At 37.5% G+C, this 23,497-nt stretch overlaps 3 protein-coding genes across 4 annotated transcripts; 2 read left to right on the top strand and 1 right to left on the bottom strand.

Annotated features, from left to right (window-relative positions):
* Positions 1–1,843: 1,843 nt before the first annotated feature.
* LOC118433410 (STE20-like serine/threonine-protein kinase) lies at positions 1,844–4,344 on the bottom strand. The gene is made up of 2 exons (XM_035845327.1): positions 3,632–4,344; positions 1,844–3,572 (listed from the first exon to the last, which is right to left on the bottom strand). The coding sequence occupies exons 1-2, from the start codon at positions 4,263–4,265 to the stop codon at positions 2,356–2,358; spliced, it is 1,851 nt and encodes a 616-aa protein (XP_035701220.1). The 5' UTR covers positions 4,266–4,344; the 3' UTR covers positions 1,844–2,355.
* A 4,149-nt stretch (positions 4,345–8,493) lies between these two features.
* Positions 8,494–15,080, top strand: LOC110862230 (techylectin-5B). 2 transcript variants are annotated; one of them, XM_035845350.1, is made up of 10 exons: positions 8,498–8,600; positions 10,695–10,742; positions 10,828–10,884; positions 10,962–11,141; positions 11,842–11,901; positions 12,257–12,502; positions 12,998–13,142; positions 13,211–13,375; positions 14,626–14,750; positions 14,820–15,080. In XM_035845350.1, the coding sequence occupies exons 1-10, from the start codon at positions 8,544–8,546 to the stop codon at positions 14,958–14,960; spliced, it is 1,224 nt and encodes a 407-aa protein (XP_035701243.1). In that variant the 5' UTR covers positions 8,498–8,543; the 3' UTR covers positions 14,961–15,080. The 2 variants fall into 2 exon arrangements, with proteins under 2 accessions (XP_021967106.1, XP_035701243.1); XM_022111414.2 differs by lacking the exon at positions 10,695–10,742 and having other exon boundaries at positions 8,494–8,600.
* A 1,683-nt stretch (positions 15,081–16,763) lies between these two features.
* Positions 16,764–23,242, top strand: LOC110862227 (ficolin-2). Its single transcript, XM_035845351.1, has 7 exons — positions 16,764–17,029; positions 17,118–17,303; positions 18,568–18,813; positions 19,471–19,615; positions 19,677–19,841; positions 21,703–21,827; positions 22,225–23,242. The coding sequence occupies exons 1-7, from the start codon at positions 16,988–16,990 to the stop codon at positions 22,363–22,365; spliced, it is 1,050 nt and encodes a 349-aa protein (XP_035701244.1). The 5' UTR covers positions 16,764–16,987; the 3' UTR covers positions 22,366–23,242.
* The last annotated feature ends 255 nt before the right edge of the window (positions 23,243–23,497 follow it).

Genomic DNA, 23,497 nt, shown 5'->3' with positions numbered 1-23,497 from the left:
TTTTTGTGGTAGGTGACACCTTTCTGGGTCGCCCTGGTCGCTTTTTGTCGTGGACAAAATTTTTATTCTTCCATTTCCAAACAGTTCTGCGGCTGCAGCCCAATTTTTGCACAATTTCTGTAGGTTTAAGCCCCTGCTTATGCAATGTTTGTATCTCAACTCTAAGATGCTCATGACTTACACGTTTAGTTGTTCCTCCCATGGTAAAAATTTGAAATAAATAACTTCACTGGTTCAAAAGTTCCAGCTGAATTTGTAACAACCACGCTCCAAAAAATGCATGGGATCGGACTTTATTAACACCCTTTAGTTGCGTGATCATATTCGACATCAAACTCAACGTTTTTGAAATTTCACATTTTTTAAGTTAATCAACTGCAAAATAAGTCCACAAAATGAGTAAAAATGATTCAATCTTAAGAACATTTTCAAACATATCTAAAACCATAAAAAAGCTGATATTGCGCTTGAATATGATGATGCAACTATTTTTCGTCCCCCTGAATGGTTTAAATATCAAGGAAATTAAAAACAAGAAGAATTAATTCAAATCTGGATTTGGGTCTGGACAAAAACGGATAATCCGAAATCCGGATTTGACAATTTGGAACGGATTCGACAGCCCTAAAATTTAATCGAGGTTGAGCGGAAATTTAACAATGTGGGTTAAATTTTGACTTTCATATGATAAATTTTACACCACAGTTGTATGATCCCAAATTTTACTCAATATTTAGAATGTAGGAATATACTAACAATGGAGGCCCAAACTATGTTCAGTCAAGATTATTTTTTGACCATGTTAGTTTGAAAGAGCAAGTCTTTAGAAACAACATTTGGTCCGAAACTCGCGCAGAATTCAGCACGTTAGGGGCGCCGCAAGTTCGCAAAACCGCATGATTTTCATGCAATGTTCACCACGAGCTCAGATTTTTTCCGTCTCGCTTGCTCGCTCTCTCACTCCCACGCAAGGACATTGACCCCACAACCCCTGGACGATTCGCATTTTTAATCAATAACGCTGAATTGCCATATTTTTAACTATAAATTTTGAAATTATTTCACCCACTTTCGTAATTTGATACGATTGTTTCTTGTACTGGAAATCAATAATCATCACTCTTTCTTTTGCATAATCATTTTTACTCTTGGTTTACAATACATGCAGTGAATTTACATATCCGTCGAAAGAGGAGGGACAAATTGCAGAAATTCGATTTCAAAAACAAGAATCACTTATTTTTGAACATATTTTTCGTCAAAAAACTCGAAACTGATTGAAATCAATATTTCGTCTTTCATATGAAAATTTTAATTGGTTGCCATCAGGTTTAATTACGAAATCTACATACATCGTACCTAAGAGGAATTTAAGTAAAAAATCAGTATTATGAAAGAGGTTAAGGAGCACAAAATGCAAAATTGCGAATGACAAAATCTTAGCAATTCGGCGTTATTGATTTAAAATGCGAATCGTCGAGTGGTTGCGGGGTCAATGTCCTCGTGTTGGAGTGAGAGAGCGAGCGAACGAGACGGAAAAAATCTGAGCTCGCGGTGATCATTAATTAAAAATCATGCGGTTTTGCGAACTTGCGGCGCCCCTAACGTACTGAATTCTGCGCATCTGCGCAAGTGCCGGACCAACTGTTCTTTCTAGATACTTGCTCTTTCAAACTGACATGGTCAAAAAATAATCTGGGCTGAACATCGTTTGCGCCTCCATTGTAAGCAATGTGCAAATTATGTAATTGTTTACTTTGTACAAGTTTTTATTTCGTAAATAAGGATGAATTTTGTGTGCATACTTACGGATGTTAAATTAGGTTAAGGTTTTAATGCATGTTTTATTTTATCCATTACTTCACCATTCCAATTTTGTGTATGTATGTACATATGTGCATATTTATTAGTCGTCTTAGAAATTAACAAATCGTATCTAACTATATACTTGTTTTGTGTACAATATTGACGACCCAAGTATCTACGACGCAATTATGTATGCTTTATGGTAGAATACAATTTTAGTCGAAAGGAAATAATGCAAGGCTACGTTTAAATAACTCCTTGAAATATTGTACTTAGTTTATATAATTCATTTCAAGGTTTAAGCTACATTTGGCAAGATCCTAATTAACTTAATTCCATTACCGAATCACATAAATGTATGTGAAGCGTAATACATAAATACAAAATCTGATTTGAATTTCAAGTACATTTTTATAATCCTTAATCTTGACGACGGTTTGTAAGTAAATGTAGAAATAAAAATAACTTTAAAAATGGACTATACATTTGTTCATTAGTGTATCGTACTGAGCATATTTTATATAGATCCCGATGTCAAGTCCCTCCAGGTCAAAAAAAGGCGAAAGGTGTGAGCGAAACGATGGATGTTGACACGGAACCAAACTCACATTCATCAATGATGATTCTTGATTTATTTTTCAATTGTTTAGCTTCACACTGAGTTAGCATGATTCCTTCGTGTTGACCCAGAATTCTGATTCCATCGGTACATTGCACGCTTGTCAGTACTGCATGGTCACCACGAACATATACCTCGTTGCATTTAATATTTTCAAGTTTGCAATGCAATCCTAGCACATGTAAAGAAAATCTTGTTGTAGGAAACGAGGGTTTGTTTTGCCGCGGTTTTAGTGTTTGGCTTAACGTTTCAAATCTCGTACTGGAAACGGTATGATTTTTGCCGTAGCAAAATAGTTGAACCAGCCCATTAGTGACGACTAAATTAGATAAGGTGCAATGGGATGAATTATCGGTGAAAATTACTGCAACATCAGCGGCCGAATGGTTTTCTATCTTCACGCTATCTATTGAATTGTAACTGCCCAAGATTTCAATTTGGCGATAAAAATACATGTCGGGCAACGGGCTTTGATAAGCTAAAACTGCGACTTCAATGTCGCTGAGTTGATTTTTGAAACCCACTAATGCGATCCTATTGCGCCTGACCCCCGTCTGAGAAAATTTAACTTTCAGATTTGAAAGAATGCAAAGGTTTGACTCGACCTCGATGGAGTTGGAATAACCTAAATCAATGACAGTGTTTGATCCTCGACCAACAATCGTGATGTTGTCAGTGCTCAGGTAAACGCTGCATGAGTAAGTGCCCTCCTCAAGGTTAATGGTAGATCCAGGTGATGCAAATTCGACACATAGGGTCAACTCCTCACTTGTTTGGGCAACAATTTTTTGCGCGGGAATTGGTCTCATGGGCTCGGACAGTATTTCGGCAATTTGATGCACGGATTCGAATCTATTTATCGGGTTCCTCTTGGTGCATAGAATTATAATTTTTCGTAATCCATCCCCCAGAAGGGGATGCTCCTCGACTAATTCTTCATTTCCATCGTTCACCAATTTGTCGAATAAACCGGGCTTCCTATCTGCTTGGATTAAGGCTGTTAGTTCCCAGATAACTAGCCCAAGCGAGAACAAGTCTGCCTGGTAGGAGTATTTTCCATCTGATACTTCCGGCGCCCTATACCCTCGGGTCCCTACACTCCTCGTGAATGTGCTGCCATCTTCAGGGAACATCCATCTCGCCAAGCCTGTTGAAAATGTGCACAATTAACTTTGAAAATACGTTACATATGTTTTGCATACATACCGAAGTCGCCGATTTTTACGGGCAGATCGTACTCGAATGTGGTAAACATAACATTGTCTGGTTTAAGATCGCGATGAATTACTTTATTATTGTGTAAAAATTTAAGGCCCGCTACCAAACCAGTCACTATGGCAGCTTGCTTCATTTGAGTATACATAGAGTCGATTGATGGTTTGAACACTTCCAGCCAATGTTTCAAACTTCTTCCGCAGAGTTCCATTTGGATGCAAGTCCACTCAATGGGTGACCCCGTGAGTAGCTTCTCTTTATATCTAGCTTCAACAGTGGGTGGGGATAATGCCAGAATTTGCTTCATCTGGGAAGTTGACAGTACTTTGTTTTCCACGGATTTGTAAATCTTTACGATGTTCTTGTGATTCTTCAGAGCGAGGGGAATTTCCAACTCGCGACGTGTCTGACTTTCAGTCAGCATTTGATTGGGGAGCAGAAGTTTAACGGCGTAGAAATCTGCGAAAATTTTTGCTTTTAAAACGACCCCAAACGAGCCGTAACCCAGGAAGGATGCGAAGGATGTTATCTCGTCAGTAAAATCAGGACGAGGTTTGTCAACAGGTCGAACGGTTGACAGGCCACGCTGTGTAAGGAAAGATTTTCCTGGAGGTTTTCCAGGCATGGTAATATTTTCTAGTAATATTTTACTGGTATTACTGGTAATATTTTGTGTGGCCAATATTGGACCGAAACCGGAATAATGGCGAGACTGGTTATTAAACGGTGAGTGAAGTAATGCGTAGTTGGTGATGTGGCTCCTGCTCAGGCCCCGATTTTGGGGGGGGCAAGCGGGGCAATAGCCCAGGGCGCCAAAACACCAGGGGCGCCGCCAGGCGCCCAAGCGTGCACTAGATCAGATTTGGTGTCACCGTCCCCAGTCTAATCTTAAAATTCGTAAGAATGAGTGGCATTCTAGGGTCCCAGCGTGCCAGAAGAGTTTGTGGAAATACTTGATTTTATGCATAACTTTTTATTTCCCATGGCTTTATACTCGTCAATGAATCATACCGAAGCAAGTTATGCAGCATTGTGCTCGCTCTGACACATTTATAGCCCGAGTGAGGGCTTATGGAATCGTATTGTCCGTGTGTCGTCTGTCTCCAAGTTTATTTCTGTTCTACTCGTCTGATCGACTTGAAATTCAGCATGCACTTCAAAAATGTCAACAGAGGCATGCTATGAGAAATGTGCGATTACGCGTTTCATCGATTACACCAACCTAAGCATAAAATTTTGAAGCAAAATTTCGGGTGCAACCATGAATGTAGTATAGCTACTAAAGGGCGTTTTTCCGGATAGTGACGAATTTGTCGTTATATAATCCCGGAACTGTTGGCCGTAGCGGGCCAAAATTCTTAACACTGGGGCATGTTGTCCTAGGGTAGAGGGGTGCAAAAATCCAACTCTCTACTTTCAAAAATGCCTCCCCCACAACCCCCAGAAGTGGAGTCAATCAATTCAACTCTTTCCAAACTCCGTCTAAGAAAATTGGTGCCCGCAGAAAAAAATTTCTCAAAGAAGTCCATTTGACTAATATTGGACTTGTAGAGGTATTTCATTATTCAAAATGATTTTGATCCCCAATCTAGCTTCAAGGTCATTTGCCTTATCTTGGGTCAACTTGGGAAGACGCTGCGTCACTTTAAAAAATTTCCTCATTTCTTTTTGACCGTGCTATTTAGGAAAATGTTGCTGTAGACGATCCACATCATACTTTGCAGATACGTTCACTTTTTGGGGGACTTGGATAAGTGGGAGGACACCACGACGGGACATTGCACCACAATAAACTTCATACAAAAGTTCTCTTCACGGTGAAGCACCAACTTGCGTGAATTTTTCCGGCATTTGTCATGTAGTAAGCTCTTAGAACGGCAGTAGTAATTTGTAGGAAAGTGAGTGCTTCGTCAACAAATATCCATTATTCCCCAATAGAAAATTTAAATCAAATTTTTTGCAAACACGGGCGAAATTTATTTTCTATTTTTCGGTCAGCTGAAGCACACGAGGTTTCCAACGAAGTCGTTTCTTCAAAATATTAATTTATCCTTCAACTGAACGCTTTGACCTCCCACCCTTACTGGAAATTCCCTTTTGGGTCGGTGGATTGTGCTTTGAGGTCACTAGGTCAATTTTCCTAAGCAGGGGCAGAATTAACACTTTTTTTGCCTTCTTCAAAGGGGTGGTGATTGTCCTTCAGTCAAAATTTCTCGCTTACGACCAATATTCTTCAATACCTTACTGATTCCATATTTCGAAACTGTTTTCCCTTCACTTTTAAAATGTTTAGTAATCCGGTTTGGCAACTATTTAAGTTTGGAAAGAATTGAAATGAGTGACTCAACTTCATAGGGCCGTGGAGGAGGCATTTTTCAAAGTATAGAGTTGAACTTTTTCACACCTCAATCCAAGGACAACATGTTCCTGTGTTAAAAATGTTGAGCCGCTACGACAAACCGGTACGGGTTTATTCAACGACAAATCCGTCACCAGCCGGATTTTAGTACAACTACTTTTGCAAAAAATTAACAACATTTTGTAGTTAACTGGTATAAAAGCATAAAAAACTAATTTAGCAAGTAAGTTGTGGAAATGCAAGATTTTTGGAGGGACTGGGGCGTCTCATATGGTTGCCCAGGGCGCCAAAATCCAAGATCGGGCACTGCTCCTGCTTATCATCTCGAGATAAAAACTTATCTCGGAACATGTTAACATAGATTGCATTCCTGCAAGCAATTGCCTTTGCCATGGTAACGGAGTAAATAATAAGTTTATACGATTTAAAGTAATCAATCATTTTGACCAGAAATAAAGTTCTGATGAGCATTTATTTTATTAAAAATCAAGAAAATCTCAATCAAATAATAACAAAGAGATATAATTTAAAGAATTTATATATAGGTATTAAGAATTTATTGATGCTAATTTTGTGCATGCTCTCTCAGATCATAACATGCTCACTATTTTCATTCGTAACTTTAATTGTTTAATTTATCTACATATTTATTTATATTCAGATTAAAACGTATTTATCATGAGCTTGAGATTAATTGCGTAAAGTCAATTTCAGTACCATATGTAAGCTAGTCAATTTCTGACTACAATTAAGCTTATGACTTCAATACCTATACTCTCTAATATTCTGATTACTTACTTTGAGCCACAAACTTTCTGCCGGTAAAAAACAAACAGGGATCACAAATGCAGAAAAGGGACTGCGGGGTACTAAAACTATTTGATATCCGACCTCTAACATTACTATGGGTTACAGAGGTCAAATTTTATAAGTAGGAAAAAATAGACTTTCATACATACAGTTAGAACCACAATTGACCGACCAAGATTTTCCTCCGCGTGGTATGGAATATTGTCGGGTTACCAGTACTCGTAAACATTTAACTTTGTACATATTTTGTAGATAATATAATGCACTTTAAGCTAATATGAAGAGCAGGATGATAAAAAATTTGCTGATGGGGCAATCAACTTAAAACCACAACCCCGGTAAAAATAGTGCGTCAAAATTAACCGACCGCGTATACGAATGTCTATTTTTTTAGTGATACACAATTTTCTTGAGGTAAGTTGGTTTTTAAACAACATATTTAACATTTTTTTAAAATATTTTGAGATTTTAATTACAGATAACTATATGGGGAAGAAAAGATCTGAAGTTCCAACTCCTGTTCGCGACCTAATCATTCAAAGGTGGAAAGGGGATGAAACTAGCAAACTGACGGAGAGGTAAATTTCTGAAATTTACAAAATCTCGAAGTCCACTGTCCACGGCATCATCCAGAAGTTTAAAAACACAGGATCTGTTGAAAACAAGAAAGGCGGAGGAAGAAAACCCATCCTAACGGAAATAGAAAAGCGACGTGTGGTCAGGCTTCCTCACTAGGATGGTTCTGAACGGCTTAGAAGGGGGCAATAGGTTAGAATAAAATCTTGTTTCCAAAAATCTGCCAAAACATGACACCCGTTTTTTATGATGAAAATATTACTTTAAGATAATATTAAATATTTTGAGAAACTAAAAACGCGAAATTTTTCGATTTTGCAAAACAAGAGCCAAATCTGTTTAACTAATGACGTGGATACTCCCCAGTGTGTTTAAGAACGGGTTTATTTTGGGTTGGTGGTGGTGGTTGGATTTGGGGGCTGTACGCCACACGATGTCACCTGTTTGGACGATTTTTTTAAAATCTTGCGTACATTGTAAGAATCATTAAAATACTCTGTGGGTGTGGTTTTTATGGGTGCGGATGGGGTAAGATGAGATTATGCGTTTAAATGGCATGTATTTTCTGCCATTACACACACTATGAAATAATTTAATTTTTTGTATTTTAGTTCTTTTTATTTTTAAAAATTTCCAAGCTTGGTCGGACATTTTTGACAGATCGAATTAAACTTTTTTTTAGTTTTGCCAATAATGTTTTCCTATAAAAATTTTTGTCAACCCAATCGTCATATAGGCTTGTATGTACCTATGTATGTACTTCGGAATGTAATAAATAAAGGAAACCCTGAAATGTGTTACAAAATTATGTAGCCCAGTCTGGGTTTTTTGTGGGACCGAACTATGATCTCGGCAAAATGTAATATGTGCGCACGTATCACTACTAAATAAATTAAATTCACAATAATCTATCTATAAGACCGTACAAAGTAGAGGAGATAGTTATACAAAATTTAATATACTTTACATCTCTACATACATAACGAGTTAATTAGCATAAGCAGAGTATCTACATGATTTAATACTCACATGATATATCATGTCAGATATTCCTTGTGTAATAAATCAATAAATAGAGTGACAAATACGTAGTAAGTTTTACTTACGTCTGGACAGTGGCAAAAGGCAGATACATACGTATTTACGTAATCGTGTACGATGCATTTTACGTCGTATTTAATCCTCTTCCTCGTATTGAGTGGATTTGGTCAAGTGGTAAGTAAATATCTAAATAAATATGGAATTATTTGGCGATAAAATTTTAGAATAAATACAATTTTGGGTCAAAATGTGGGGTATTATGTGCACTTTGAGAAATCCAGTATTAAAATAATACCAAGCGGTATTCACATATCATGCTACCAAAGTGGTAGTAATTCATAAGGAATATGTAGTTACGTTGTAGTAATAGATAGTTCGATATTGCATAAAATGTTACCATATCAGTAGTAAATTTTAACGGACTGGAATAGTTTTAAGATGTAACAAGTGTTAGGAACCTTAATAACTAGAACTGAATACCTGCTGGACAATACCAGAATTATCAGAGTACATGTACACTAGGGAGCAAAATTGTTCGGGCAAGGGTAACGTCGAAATTCAAACGACAATAACTGAGTAACTGGCGAAGGTATCGATTTCAATTCTTTTGCAGTTTATGCACCATTTAGTTGTCTTTAAGTAGTATTAAACCCGTTTTTGAAAAAGTTCACATTTTCATATAAACCAAATAACACTGAAAAAAGTGAGAAAAAAGAGAGCAAAATATGATTTTATTGTAGCACTGCAGGTATATTTTTTGTTAAACCTAAAAAAGTGTACTAGATTATATGTTGGGCCTCCATTACTAGAAATAACTTCATCGGAAAGGCACTGAATAGATGCAACGCATTTTGAGGCGATTTAATCACCAACATTTTCACATGCCTCAAAATTTTTCCGCCTCAGGTCCCCCACGGCTGAAGTTTTGGATCTTGGATTTTATTTTTCGTCAATGCCACCAGGGGTTCAATTAGGTTAAGACTTTTGCTTTGTGGGGGCTAGTTGAACACTCCAACATGTTTTTTTGGCGTAGATTTTAGCTTGGGGTGGTAGTCTTACGTAGGTCTGAATCGTCGACCAAGACCCTGAGAGGTGAAAGAAATTGTTAGATTTATGTTCAATGGACCCTGATAGACAAACTAGTTCATGGGTCAATCCAGAAATTCGAGAATTCAAGGAGAGACAGAGCAGGTGCACTGGCAGGTCATAATGCTGCAACCACAATGCTGTTCGGCAGCTTGCAAATTCTTCATTATTGGTGCTTTCCCTAACTTTCTCAAAACTAGTGCACGTCAAGAAGATTCAAAAATGTCGAAACTTTCCTCGTACCATTCGATTGATTTTGAAAAAATTTTGTTTCTACGAAACATGGGCCCCTCCGAAATTTCGTGTTTTTCCTTCATTCAGTTTGCTGCTGAGTTTCGTTTTCCTACCTTGAATTTTTTCAAACCCTGCAGTTTTCAGGGCTATTGCTTATGCAAATCGACGTGCCGACTATCCAAGTTCATTTTAATCCTCAGTTGTGATTTTGGGTCCTGAAAGTCAGTGCGTGGCCTTCACTTTCCTAACGATTTCTTGCTATACTTCGCATGGAACCTTCGACATTTTTCCTGTTTCTTGGATGCTACAGTTGTACCAGTCTCTCTATATTTTTTCATCGTCGAATGGACATAGGGCCCCTATGATAGGGGTACGAGTTACAACGTATTTTGGAATTTTCACATTGCGTCCTCTTCTAGTATACCCTGGATTTCCAATGCTGGATTAAGAGGTCGAGCACCTCAATGAGAATTTCTCCTGACTGTCTTCCCATGAACTTGCAAGTTTCAAAATTGGTAAATTGACAAGACAATAACATGGTTCATTAAAGATAAGGAACAATTTTTACTTATCATGGCAATTTTTGTAAACATTAGCGTATTTAGAAAAAAATCCGAATAATTTTGCTCTCTTTTTTTCTGACTTTTTCCACTATTATTTGGTTTATACGCAAATCTGAGCTTTTTCAGAAATCGGCTTAAAACAAGTTAAACACTACTAAATGGTGCATAAACTGCACACGAATTAAATCTGTATCTTCCCCAGTCACTTCTTGGAATTTGAATTTCAAGGCTCGCATTGCCCGAACAATTTTGATCCCTAGTGTATGTATGTATATAAATGTAATTTGGATTTCACAAATGAATTTAATTTGAAAAGTGATATTTATTTAACAAATAATTTTACGTGATATTTATAAATGATTATCTAATTGGCTGATGTCTATAGTTTTTACTTGGACACTACATAAATTCTCTGCAATTTTTTTTAGAGAAGGCAAGAAATTTAGCAAATGTTTCTGGGAAAAATCCTGCCAACCTTACCGTTTTAAATTTGTCCTTGGATTTTTGAATTCGTTTAGATAGAAAGTGCGGAGCAGAATGGAGACAAGCAAAACTTGAGTGATATTTTGAAAGTGGTGAGATCACAGTATTTTTTAATTTCTGTTTTTTTTTTACATATTTATGACACAATTTTATATTTTTATAAACAAAGTTTGATGGATTAGCCAACATTCCCACGAAGGATGACTTGGCCGCGTTAGAGACGAGATTAAGTGCGAGATTCGACCGACTAAAATCTGATTTGGAGGCATTAATCAATAGAGCAAGTAGGCAAGAGGAAGAAAGTCGCGACCGTGAAAATAATCATGCAAGGAAGCGAAGGTCGATGCAGGTACGTCGTTTTGTAGATTCCCGGAAATTTTGGTATGGAAATTTGGGTATGGAAATTTGGGTATAAGGAAACATTTCCGAGACCCAAATTTCCGTACCCAAATTTCCGTATACCGTTTTATACTATATCCTCCAACAAATCTGGCTAACCGTCCCGAGGAAATTGCAAATATTGATTGGTTATCGTACATTGTACGTGGGTTGATCGATGCTTACAATTTTAACAACTAAGGGATGAACAACATAAGTTAATGGGTTAGGCTGACTACTGAAAGTATGTATAATTAGTTATGCAAAAATATCAACTAATTGTCTTACAATGCGATGGTGTGAAGTGTAACCCTCCAATTTGGCTGAAATTTTGAAATTATGTGGTCCAGATCAATACATCCATCGTTTCTTGAGGCAGTTTGTGCGATGGTGGGAATTAGTCAAAATATTTGAGCTCAAAGTTGAAAAATGGGCGATGTTTACCAAGCGGAGGAAGCAAACTCCACTCCCATTCCCTTGGAATGGAAAAATCTCCCGTTTTTCAACTTTGACGTCAAATATTTTGACTAGTTCCCACCATCGCACAAACTGCCTCAAGAAACTTTGGTTGTATTGACTTGGACCACATAATTCCAAAATTTCAGCCAATTCGGAGGGTTACACTTCACACCATCGCATTGTTAGTTACAACTTGCCCTGTTACCTTTCAGATACCAGATTTCGTCGCAGCAGATTACAGGTTGGGCATACTAACGACAGAAGTACGAAAGGTAAGTATCTGCCTAATTTTAAGTTATACTCAATTTACTGGTATTAAGATTTGTCTTTAATTTATGAATATGTACGACCCGAACTTTCTATAATTTAATATTGACCACTGAATAGCAATATTTTCGTACATAAACACGTTCAAAAAACTCTAATACTTTGACATAAATAGCTTCTAAATTTTGAGAAGGCTGAATTTTTCCACTTTTCTGCATCGGAGTCAAGTACGGATTATGTATAGAAGTAAATGAATATGCATGTATGGTAACCAATCAAATTTGAAACTAGTGTGCATATGTAGCTAAAAAAAATTAGTACCATACTTATGTACTAAATTTTATTTCTCCTCTTGTGCAGTCTTCTTTTAACGAGACGTGCCAATTTGTCGAGAAAATCTTCACCGTTCAAAATGAGCAGGCCGCAGTCTTGGAGGAAATAAGGAACACTACCTCCAAAATATTTCAAAAGACTGTTTCCACCCTGAACGAGACTGAAGTATCCACTCCGTACGTGTTCGAAATTCCAGACCCAAGGACTGGCCGCCTAACGAAATTCTGCGGGGATGATTTAGATCTTGCTGGTTCAACATTCCCCAAAAAACCAGTAATTAAGAACTTACATGGATACTTAATTATACATAATTTACAACTCATAGTCCTTCTACGATTTTGACGGGATCAATTTGAAATTGCTCGCGTGCTGAAATAAGCGGCTAAGTTTTTAAAATTTTGAAGTAGATATGTACAATTCGAAAAAATAGAGCAATATAAAAAATCCTGATTTGGAGTATCTTTTTTTAAAATTCCGATATGAACGATAGGTACGAAACAGGTCGAAGCCGATAAATTTTCGTCGGCCAGTTTTTGGTGATTTTTCGCCAGCGTCGGAGGCGTGGTAATGTTAGAGGAATAAGAAATCAAATTTTTCGGCGGCAGCGGCGCGTTCGGCGTCGCACGATCGGCGGTGTCGATCGCTGGTACGAAATCACAAAAAAAATGAAATACAGGTCCCCTTATTTCTGTGCGCGAAGAATTTGAATTTAGCTCTGTCAATATCAGAAAATAACATTCCTACACACGTATTTTGACCCCACCACAGCTCAGTTGCGACAAAGGGTGGATCAAAATTCAGCGAAGAGGTACTCCAACGGCGGGCTGGAAGGAGAGAACCAATTTCGAGAGAAATTTTACCGATTATGCGAATGGATTCGGTGGCCACCTTGACGGCGAGGATTTCTGGATTGGTTAGGCTAAAAATATCTCGAGTGGATAAATTGCTAATGGAGTCGTAACCAATTAGTATTAAATCTAGGCTTGGAAACAATCCATGCGCTAACTAAGGCGGGATATACGCAATTGCGGGTAGATCTCGAGGATTGGGAGGGAAACAAAGCATACGCGATGTATAACGAATTCAAAGTGGGTGGTGCACTGGATAAGTACAACTTAACGGTGGGAGGATACAATGGAACAGCCGGTTAGTTTATGAAGAGACGGAGGGAAACGATTTTTACATATAGGCAGAGTGTGCAAAAAGGCGCCTTTTTGGGAAAAAATTCATGCCTTATTGCCGTTTCAATGCCGGATTGCCTTTTTGCTTGCCTTTTTGCCCGTTTGATGCCTTTTTGCCTGTTCCCGTATGTTTCTATTGGACATTGCCTAGAGCATATTACAAATTTTACTATGGACAAGAAAGAGTGATAACAGTGTAATTGGCTTCATATTTCGGTATCTCTAAAACGTACTTCTCCGTAGCTCCTTCACAAGATTATGTACTAACTCACTCATGATAATTACGAGTATTTGTAAATATTTATAGATATACCTCAAGATGTGTATGATTTCTGTAGTGGTGTCTACAATGACTAAATTGTCCACGTGTCGATAAATCATGTGAACTATGAAGATTATAGCTAGGAAAGGATACAATCGTATTATCACATTGCCCCGAAATTGCCAAAAAGGCATTTCGGGCAATCGGGCATGGTCAAAATTCACGTGCCTAATAGGCAAAAAGGCATTTTAGGCACGGCATGCCTTTTTGCCCTTGCACACTCTGCATATAGGTTGTGCAGGTTATGGGCAAATAGGCCACTCATTTTGAGAGGTTATTAAAAAAAGATCATCTATTGGGCAAAGTTCTGAGACAAACACAATGCAAAATATGCAGCCTTACTATCTTCCGCTTGGAATTTGTCGTTGTTTTTAGTTTCAAAGGAAATATTTGACATTTTTCGTGAAACTCTGAAGATACGAGTAAATATGTACTTAAGTTTGTAGGTATTCTCCATTCGCGCCAAGTTGAACTTTTACAGAAATTGAGAATTCTAAAAAATTACACCACTGCCAGTCTCAAAGCCTCCCCTGCGAATAATTTGAGGCAATTTGAGACTGACAGTGGCGTAGTTTTTCAGAATTCTCAATTTCTGTAAAAGTTCAATCTGAAAAACCACGCCACTGTCAGTCTCAAATTGCCTCAAATTATTCGGAGGGGAGGCTTTGAGACTGGCAGTGGCGTAATTTTTTAGAATTCTCAATTTCTATAAAAGTTCAACTTTGCGCGAATGGAGAGTACGCACTTTGTCAGTAAAAATTTAAATGACTGGTTCTATTTATGTAGTATTCAATGGAAATTTAATAAGCTGAACCTAACCTTCATATCAATTAATTAACCAAGATGCGAGACAGTTAGTAAATAGTCACTGATGACTAAATATGTGTTTTCAGGAGATTCCCTTAGCCGAAATTCGGGGAAAAAGTTTACCACATTCGACAATGATAATGATGAAGACAAAGTTATTAATTGTGCTTCGCAACGCCGGGGTGGCTGGTGGTACTGGAATTGTTCTGAGGTATAGTAGACTTCGATAAAGTCGCGTTTTGCATTACACATATGATAACAACTTGCTATTCATTCACAGAGCCAGCTGAACTCCATGTATCACACTTCCAGCCGAGAGGAAAAACCTTACACGGGAATTATCTGGTACCACTGGAAGGGCCACGAATACTCGTTGAAAAAGGTGGAAATGAAGATTCGCAAACCATCACAAGTCATCTAACTGGAATTTCGGAACTCAATAACTGGCACCGCTAAAACACAGACGTTCCATCGTCACAGTTTTACGATGAATGTACATGTGTAGATTATATAAATAAACATGCACAACATTGAAATTCGACTGCTGGCTGGGTATTCATTTTTTTGGCGGTTCACACATACCTGTTGAAAAAAACTTTTTTCATTCAAAGTTCACTCATCCCGATATCTGAGTGAAGATTTTCATTCACATTCAGTCATTTTCGCTCAAATTCATTTCATTTCACATCATCTGGCTTCATTTCTTATATCGCCCCATGTTTTAAGCATAGGGTGAAAAATGAAAGGAGTGAGAAATCTTTCATTCACACTCACTCCTCTGAAACGACTGAATCTTTCGCTCATTTTCATTCACATCACAGGAAATTCATTTTCATTCACGATCAATCTCTATCATAATCAATCACATGAATGAAAGTGAACAGGTATGGGTTCACATACTGTGTTTGGTTCCTCAGTTGGTATGCACATGGACACTAATGACATACATATGTGTGTTTAGCTGAAATAAAAAAGCATGCACAATTTTTTTCAAAATATTTGACGCTTAAATAACACTACTATGATCCACAAACTCTGTCATCTGTGCCCGTAAGAAACTGTGGGATTCATTAATGCAAAAATGGACTGTATTTAGGGTACTGCATACAAATTTGGAACTCCATAATGCGGAAAACAGCAAAAAAACATTTACATCAATTTTGCTCCAGTAAAACAATTCGATATATATCCGACCTCTGGCATGTTATTTGTTATGGGTTGCAGATATTTATCACATATCGAAAAATTCTATAGGGAAAAAATTGACCTTTGTATCGAAATTGGACGAGTACGTTATGCATGGTCCTACATGGCTATTAAATAAAGAATAATAACGAGCAAATAAGAAATCCTGCCACGTCTTGCAGAATTATGCATTCATGACCAGTCTAATTTTTTGCGGGCTCAAACTTTGAGCTTGGCAAAAAGTAATGTGTGCAGTGCACGTATTGTTAAATTAAATTCGCAGTAATCTATCTGCAAGAACTTACCAAGTAAAGGAGATCATTCTGCACATTTCAACGTACACTTCATATACATATACATAATTAGCATATTACACAGATCTGTAAGCATAATATCTACAGAAGTACATACTCAAACATGTTTGTTAATTGCACGTATCTATGTCCTTCTGTAAGAAATCAATAAATAGAGAAACAAATACGTTGTAGGTGTTAATGTAATCAAAAGGCGTATTTATCTATTCGTGTGTGATGACTTCTACGTCGCATTTAATCCTCCTCCTCGTGTTGAGTGGATCTTGCAAGGTGGTAAGTGGTTATCTAAATATGTACGTATACATATATCTGTACAAATATCGGGTATTATCTTCACTCCTTGAAATCCAGTAGTAAAATAATACCAAGCGGTATTCATACATACATATATTTACCCTAACAAAGTGGTAGTATTTATATAATAAGGAATTAGCACACATACATTTTAGTATTTGTAGCAGTAATTATCAGGAAAAAGCAACTGGTAGAAATTACTGCAAGAAATGTTTTTTATGAGTTACTTCTTGTACGAGTACGGTTGGGCAAGCCAGCCAACAAATTTCCGCTAGTTTCTGCTTACTTCCCGTCCGTATGCGTCACATGGGGGGGGGGCAATTAGTCTATGGCCTCCCATTGAAACCCATACGGGTAGGAAGAAAAAATCATAGTATGTAAATTTGTTGGCTGACCTGCCCAACCTTGCGTGGCTACCGTAATAAGAAATGCAACAAATCAAGCAACCCATTTTAGATGTAGCAATTTTAATACAAAGGTTGGCGAACTTTTCTTGTATTACCCGCACCTTGCATTTTTGAATGTTTTTTTTAAATTCAAGAAATTCAGAATAATTTCAAGAAATCATGCACCGTTTTTAAAAATCCTGCCCACCCACCCGTTTTAAATTCGTGCCTGGATTATGTACTCGTTTAGATAGAAAGTGCGGATCCTAATGAATGGTGAACAGCCGAAAGTGAATGATCTTTTGAAAGTGGTGAGAATGCAGGGTTTTTAAATTTCTGTATTTATTCAACACTTTCATAATTTTTACCTTTCTACATAAATATTACCTAAACGCAAAGTTGGCCGATCGGTTATCCAACGTTCCCACGAAGGATGATCTTGCCGCGTTGGAGACGAGATTCAACGCGAAATTGGATCAATTTAAATCTGATTTAGAAGCAGTAATCAATGGAGCGAGTAGGAAAGAAGGAGATGAAAGTCCCGAGGGAGCAAATAATCATGGAATGAAAGGGACGTCGATGCAGGTAAGTTTTTACTCCGTCTTTAAAAGAAATTGGCCCACCGCAGCGGAAAAATATGTACCTATATCGATTGGCATGCGTCCGTGGGGTTGAGTTCTTATGAGTATTATTGTATCGATGGTCTTAAATAGATACAAATGTATCAAGTTACATATGTATATGTACGACGAGAATAAACGTAGAAAGTTACATATGTGTAATACTTACTGAAAAGTAGATAGAATTAATTATCCTACAATATGAATTTGGTGTCTTAAGCTTAGTACTCACGATGGACTTTACGCGCGGAAAACGACTTTTGCAGAAATTCTGCTCAAGTTAAGCGCGAGAGGTACTCAGCTCTTCGTGTGAAACTTGAGCGGAATCTTCAATGCAAGCTCAAGGTTTCCGTTAATTCGAGGCAATTCTTTCACGTGAAATGTGAGCGGAAACTGACTCGCGCCCCTCTGAGCTCAAAATAAGAGGGCGGAGCAACCTCAAAATCTCATTTTTAACTCAATGGCCAGGCGGTTAATTTAAAATGGGGCAAAGTGAAACCTATTATTCAGCTCAAACGACTTGAGTACCTACGAGTGAAAATTGAGCGAAATATACGTGGAATTATGGCATTTTCTGCCCGCTTACGAATTTCTCTCCGGCGAAAAATTTAACAGAATTTAAGCACGATGAAATTCCGCTTGAACATTCGTCCTGAGTACTAGGCTTTAGCTATAACCTCATCTGTAAACTTTTAGACATCAGCATACAGGTTGGGCATTCTGACAGCAGAAGTGCGAAAGGTATGCATGTAGCCTAAACGATACATGTTTATTAAAATGAATTCGTTTAAGATTTGCACTTTTTACGCAGGTACGAATAAAATTTAAACCACTACTGATTAATCGGAAATTTGCCTCTACAGATATATATATAATTCTTGCTGAATTCTCCACCTAATAAAATTTTTCCAACTTTAGCCTTTTCAACCATCTATTAAGATGGTAGGACCCACAAATTTTGCTGAATGTTTAGCTAACTTCGACCCCGTAATAACAATATTTCCCTTAAACAACTTTCCAACTTTCCAAACACATACGGTACCCTGAAGTAAATGTGTTCAGAATTATAAGAAATTGTCATTGAGAATACTTGTATGACTATCAGCCTACTATTTGAATTAAGAATATACTGAACTATGCAAATATGCCCGCCAATTACAAAGTATTGCAGCTGGTTAAAAAATTAAGTGGGTGCTAATTCATTGTAATTTCTCCCCTTGTATTTACAGTCTTCTTTTAACGAGTCGTGCAAATTTGTCGAGCAAATCCTTACTTTTCAAAGGGAACAGGCCGCAGTATTGGTGGAAATAAGGGACACTACCGCCAAACTATTCATCAGCGTAGGGTCCGTCTTGAAGGATGATGGACCATACAAATATAACGTATCGGAAATCCCATTCCCGAAGACTGGTGGCCAGACGAAATTCTGCGGGGATGATTTTGATCTTGCTAGTTCAACCTTCCCTGCAAAACCAGTAATTAAGAAATTGGAATTTATATACATTGATCATTTTTTATTTATCTCGCCACCAATTTAAAACTCCAATATTTTAAAAGGAATTTTCAGATTTTAACTCGATTAATGTTAAATTGTTGGCGTAAAGAAATATCCCGCAAAGTTTCTAAAGTTTTGAAGTATGGATAAAAGGAGATGGGTACTTTTTGGGTCGTGGTGGGCCACGTGATCTTTTGCACTCGATTTGGGCTTAATAATGGTCTTTCCGGCGTAGCTACTACCCGTGTACGTCAAATAAAATATTACCCCCATTGAACAGTTTTTTAACCAAAAATCTCAAAAGTAAATAAATTTAAATAATCAATAAATTTGGCCTATTTTTAAATATTTTGCTTACCCTATGAAAGGATTAGGATTATCCTTCACAAATAAAAAATAAAAACCCGTGACCCACCACGCCCCAAAAAGTTCCCATCCCCTTCAGAAAAGATCCAGGGTTCTAAAAAATCCTAATTTAAACTAATTTTTGTCGGGCGAGATCACCTGCAGCGCGAGAATCCAGAAATGCCGGTGTATTTTTTTTTTCTTTTCGTGAACAATTTGAATTTTGTTCCATCAAAATCGGAGAATACCATTCCTACACTTTATTTTTAATCCGTTCATTCCCCCCCCACAGCTCATTTGCGACCAAGGGTGGATCACAATTCAGCGAAGAGGTACTCCCTTGGCAGGCTGGAATAAGAGGACCGATTTCGAGAGGAATTTTACCGATTATGCGAATGGGTTTGGTCGCCACCTTAGCGGAGAGGATTTCTGGATTGGTTAGGCTAAAAATACCTCTTTTGGATGTGAACGCGCATGTATAACCAATGTTGCGTGTAGGCCTGGAAACAATGCATGAACTAACTAAGGTGGGATATACGCAGTTACGCGTTGATCTCGAAGATTGGGTGGGAAAGATGGCATACACGACGTATAGTGAATTCAAAGTGGGTGGTGCACAGGACAAGTACAACTTAACGGTGGGGGGATACAATGGAACGGCAGGTTAGTGATTACCCATTAACCTGTATGGTACTGCGAATAAAATTTCCCTGTTGATTTCATAATTACACCTGACTAATTAAAATTTCAAAAAGTTTCCAATCTTTGAGTGTTTTGACGAAAAACTCGAAAAATCCACTTTCTAACATTCATTCATATTGTTGATTTCATAATTACGCCTGACCAATTAAAACCAGTTAAAATCTTTGAGTGTTTGGACGAAAAATCCACTTTCCAAGGTTGATTCATATTGGGATAATTCCAAACTTTGAGTATGCAAATATCCAAAACAATCTCCTTGTTGCCATCAAGTTTTCCATCAAATACCAAAGAAGTATTCTGTGTTTAGAAATTTTGCGCTCAACGTACTTAATTTATGAAATACACATATTCGTATGCATATTTCGTCCTCAACGGAAAATTATGTCACACAGATATGTGTACCTTGGTAGAAAATGAATGTACTTTCTCTACACAGAGGTGTGTAGTTTGGTAGCCAAGAGGTTAACCCATAGATAGACGTGCCAGTTCGTATGGACTGGTCACTTGTTGAAAGTGTCAAGGTTGCCCCTATTAGGTCAACCAGTTAACAGTTAATTTTGCTGATGTAAAAAGCATAAAAATTGGAAAATTCGATAGGCCTTATAAAACCGAAAACAGAATTCGATTATCTCTTTTCCTTATAAAATGACAGCACAAAATTTACAGGAAGTGGAAAAATTAGTTTGCCACTCGTGCGAAAAAGTGATTTTCTCGGATCGGAAAAAGGCTCGTAACTACCTCATTCTTCAAGGGATGGACCGAACAAAATTAATTATACAATATACGTATATAAGGAACGTGAAAATGTCAAATACAAAATTTTGCCTTGTCGACCTGTCCGCCAGAAGACCAAAACACTGACGAGAAAAAGTTTTTTGAAAAAACCCCATCACATCCATGACGGTTGCACCCAGACAACTAAAAATTTCGAAAACCTATCTTCGCAAGATCAACGCCAATATGATGGGCTTCAAAACTTACGACATTAAAATCGCACCAAAATACAATGAAAACAAAAAAGCCGGAGCCAAAATAAATTGTCGAAAACTTGTTGAGAAAATGTTAAAATCCGCTCCCAGCAGTTTGTCGTCCTGGATGATGAAAACTACTGCCCCACTGACCTCGAAGTGTCAATCGCATAAAGTCCTACTCAAGTGGAAGTAAAAATTCGTTCGTTGGAAATATAAATTCAAAGTCATTCAGAATTTCCAATGAAATGCATAAAATGGCTGGCGATCGACAAAAATGGGGGCGTCTCAAATCCATTCGCTTCCACCAAGAATATGAGCTTTGGCTTGATTTGAAACAGTGTAAAATCAAGAGATTGACCCTCTCAATCCAAAACAAACGCGTTTTATTTTGGCCGAACGTGGTAACGAACCACAATCCCAAAATTGTGACAGGGTACCATCGATGGCAAAAAAATGATTTCGTCGAGAAAAAAGAAAATGCTCCAAACGTACCTAACTATCGGCCGATTAAAAGGTTTGGGTTTAATTGAGAAACAATATACTCAGGAAAAAAATACACTATCAAATTTCGAAAAATTTCGGCGCGTTATGGAGAAAGTCATCGTAGAAGTTGATGAAACGACTGGCAAAGCGCTCATGAGAGGTGTGTGACATAGTGATCTCTCCACTGGCGAGGAAGGTGTATTTCTACCACTGAAGAATAAAAAAACTTCCGTCTGGTCAGCGTTAGTATTGCACAAAAGTTTCATTGCATTTGATTTACGCATTCATATTTTGCAGGTCAAAATAACTTGACACTTTCATTCAGTGACCAGTCCATAATTATTCATTACAAATTTTCTTTTTTGTAGCAAATTTCCTCCACCGAAATAATGGCAAAAAGTTCACCACATTTGACAGTGACAATGATGAATTCGATAGTAGCAACTGTGGTTCGCAACGCCACGGTGGATGGTGGTACTGGAATTGTTCTGAGGTATGGATTCACGTGGTGATGGTGTGAAGTGTAACCCTCCGATATGGTTGAAATTTGGAAATTACATATGTGGTCCAAGTTAATTCAATCAACGCTTCTTAAGGCGGTTTATGCGATGGTCAGAATTTGCAAAATATTTTAAGGTTAAGTTGAAAAAGTTTTGGCAAGCGGGGGAAGCAAAGTCAACTTCAATTCCCTTCCCTTTCTAAAAATCGCATACATATTTTTCAGCTTTGCGATCAAATATTCATTCTGACCATCGCCCAAAATACCTGACGAAACATTGGATGTATGTAATTTCAAAATTTCAACCAAATTGGACTCTTACACTTCGCACCATCGCATTGAGGAAATTTTGATCAAACCGCATTTTGCAACAACTTTTTGCGATTCGTAGAGCCACCTGAACGCCAGGTATCATAATTCCAGTCAAGAAGAAAAACCTTACAAAGGAATTATCTGGCGCCATTGGAGGGCCTACGACCACTCTTTAAAAAAGGTTGAAATGAAGATTCGTAAACCAGCCACAATCAACTAAAACTAACTGCTGTCTGAATAGTTGAATATATGTATTTACATATGTAATTATTATTGCAACTGCATAATACGCATTCAAATGTTAATGGTCACACTTGTACAATGAACTCTTGTAAAATGCACTCAAAACAAAAATTGGTCAAATCAACACCGCCGGTGTCAATATATCGGCGTACTAATTCTAAAAAGACATAAGTGTACTCGATTGGTAATTCCGAAAAAACATAAGTGCACTGGATATTTAATTTCGAAACATGTAACATAACTACTTCTTTTAGCTAGTTTTTCACGTGCACTTATGTTATTTCGGAATTAAGCATCCAGTGTGCATACGTTGTTTCGGAATTAAGCATCGAGTGCACTTATGTTGTTTCGGAATTAGTACGACGATATGTATGTATCTATGACTTAACCGCCTTGGTTCCAATGTTGAATCCGAGTTATGATGATTTTGATACCGGTAGGTTAGGTTAGGTTAATGTTAATGTTGATAATGTTATAACCGGACGGAAAAAAATTCATTCCCACTCGGAATCAGGAATGTAACCAAGGCGGTTAAGTCATACATATGTATATTTTGACACCGGCGGTGTTGATTTGACAACTTTTTGTTTTTAGTGTATGCATGATACTAACAAATATACAAATTAGATATGTATTGACATATTTATGTTTACTTATATACTTATTTGGGAAATATAGAAATAAGCATACATGTGTACGTACACATGGAAATAGACCCATATATTTAGATAAGAACCTACCCAGCTTTCCAACTTGATATTAGTGCTCCGAACGTTCCTGTCCGAATGGTTATCTTGTTTGAAATTGAATTCGGTTAGTTTCGAAATTATGAATAAACACGTTTTGACTTGGAATATTTTGTCCAATTTCGACTAAAGTGCCTCAACAAACCTCAATTGACTTGGACCAGACCACATTATTCCCAAATCGGAGAGTTACACTTCACACAATCGTATTGTCACTCAGGCAAAGCAAGAAATCATGACGTGTGTTGCAGAATTATGCAAGACCAGCCTGTCAATCCTTGTCTTTTTTTGGAGACTCGTACTTTGAGTTGGGCAAAAGTAATGATGCATATGTACGTGTCAGGGGACGTCCATAAATTATGT

Source organism: Folsomia candida, unplaced genomic scaffold, assembly GCF_002217175.1.
Source record: "Folsomia candida strain VU population unplaced genomic scaffold, ASM221717v1 Fcan01_Sc051, whole genome shotgun sequence".
NCBI classification, from domain to species: Eukaryota; Metazoa; Arthropoda; class Collembola; order Entomobryomorpha; family Isotomidae; genus Folsomia; species Folsomia candida.
Note: the sequence above shows the minus strand (reverse complement) of the source record. Positions and strands in the feature narration are given on the sequence as shown.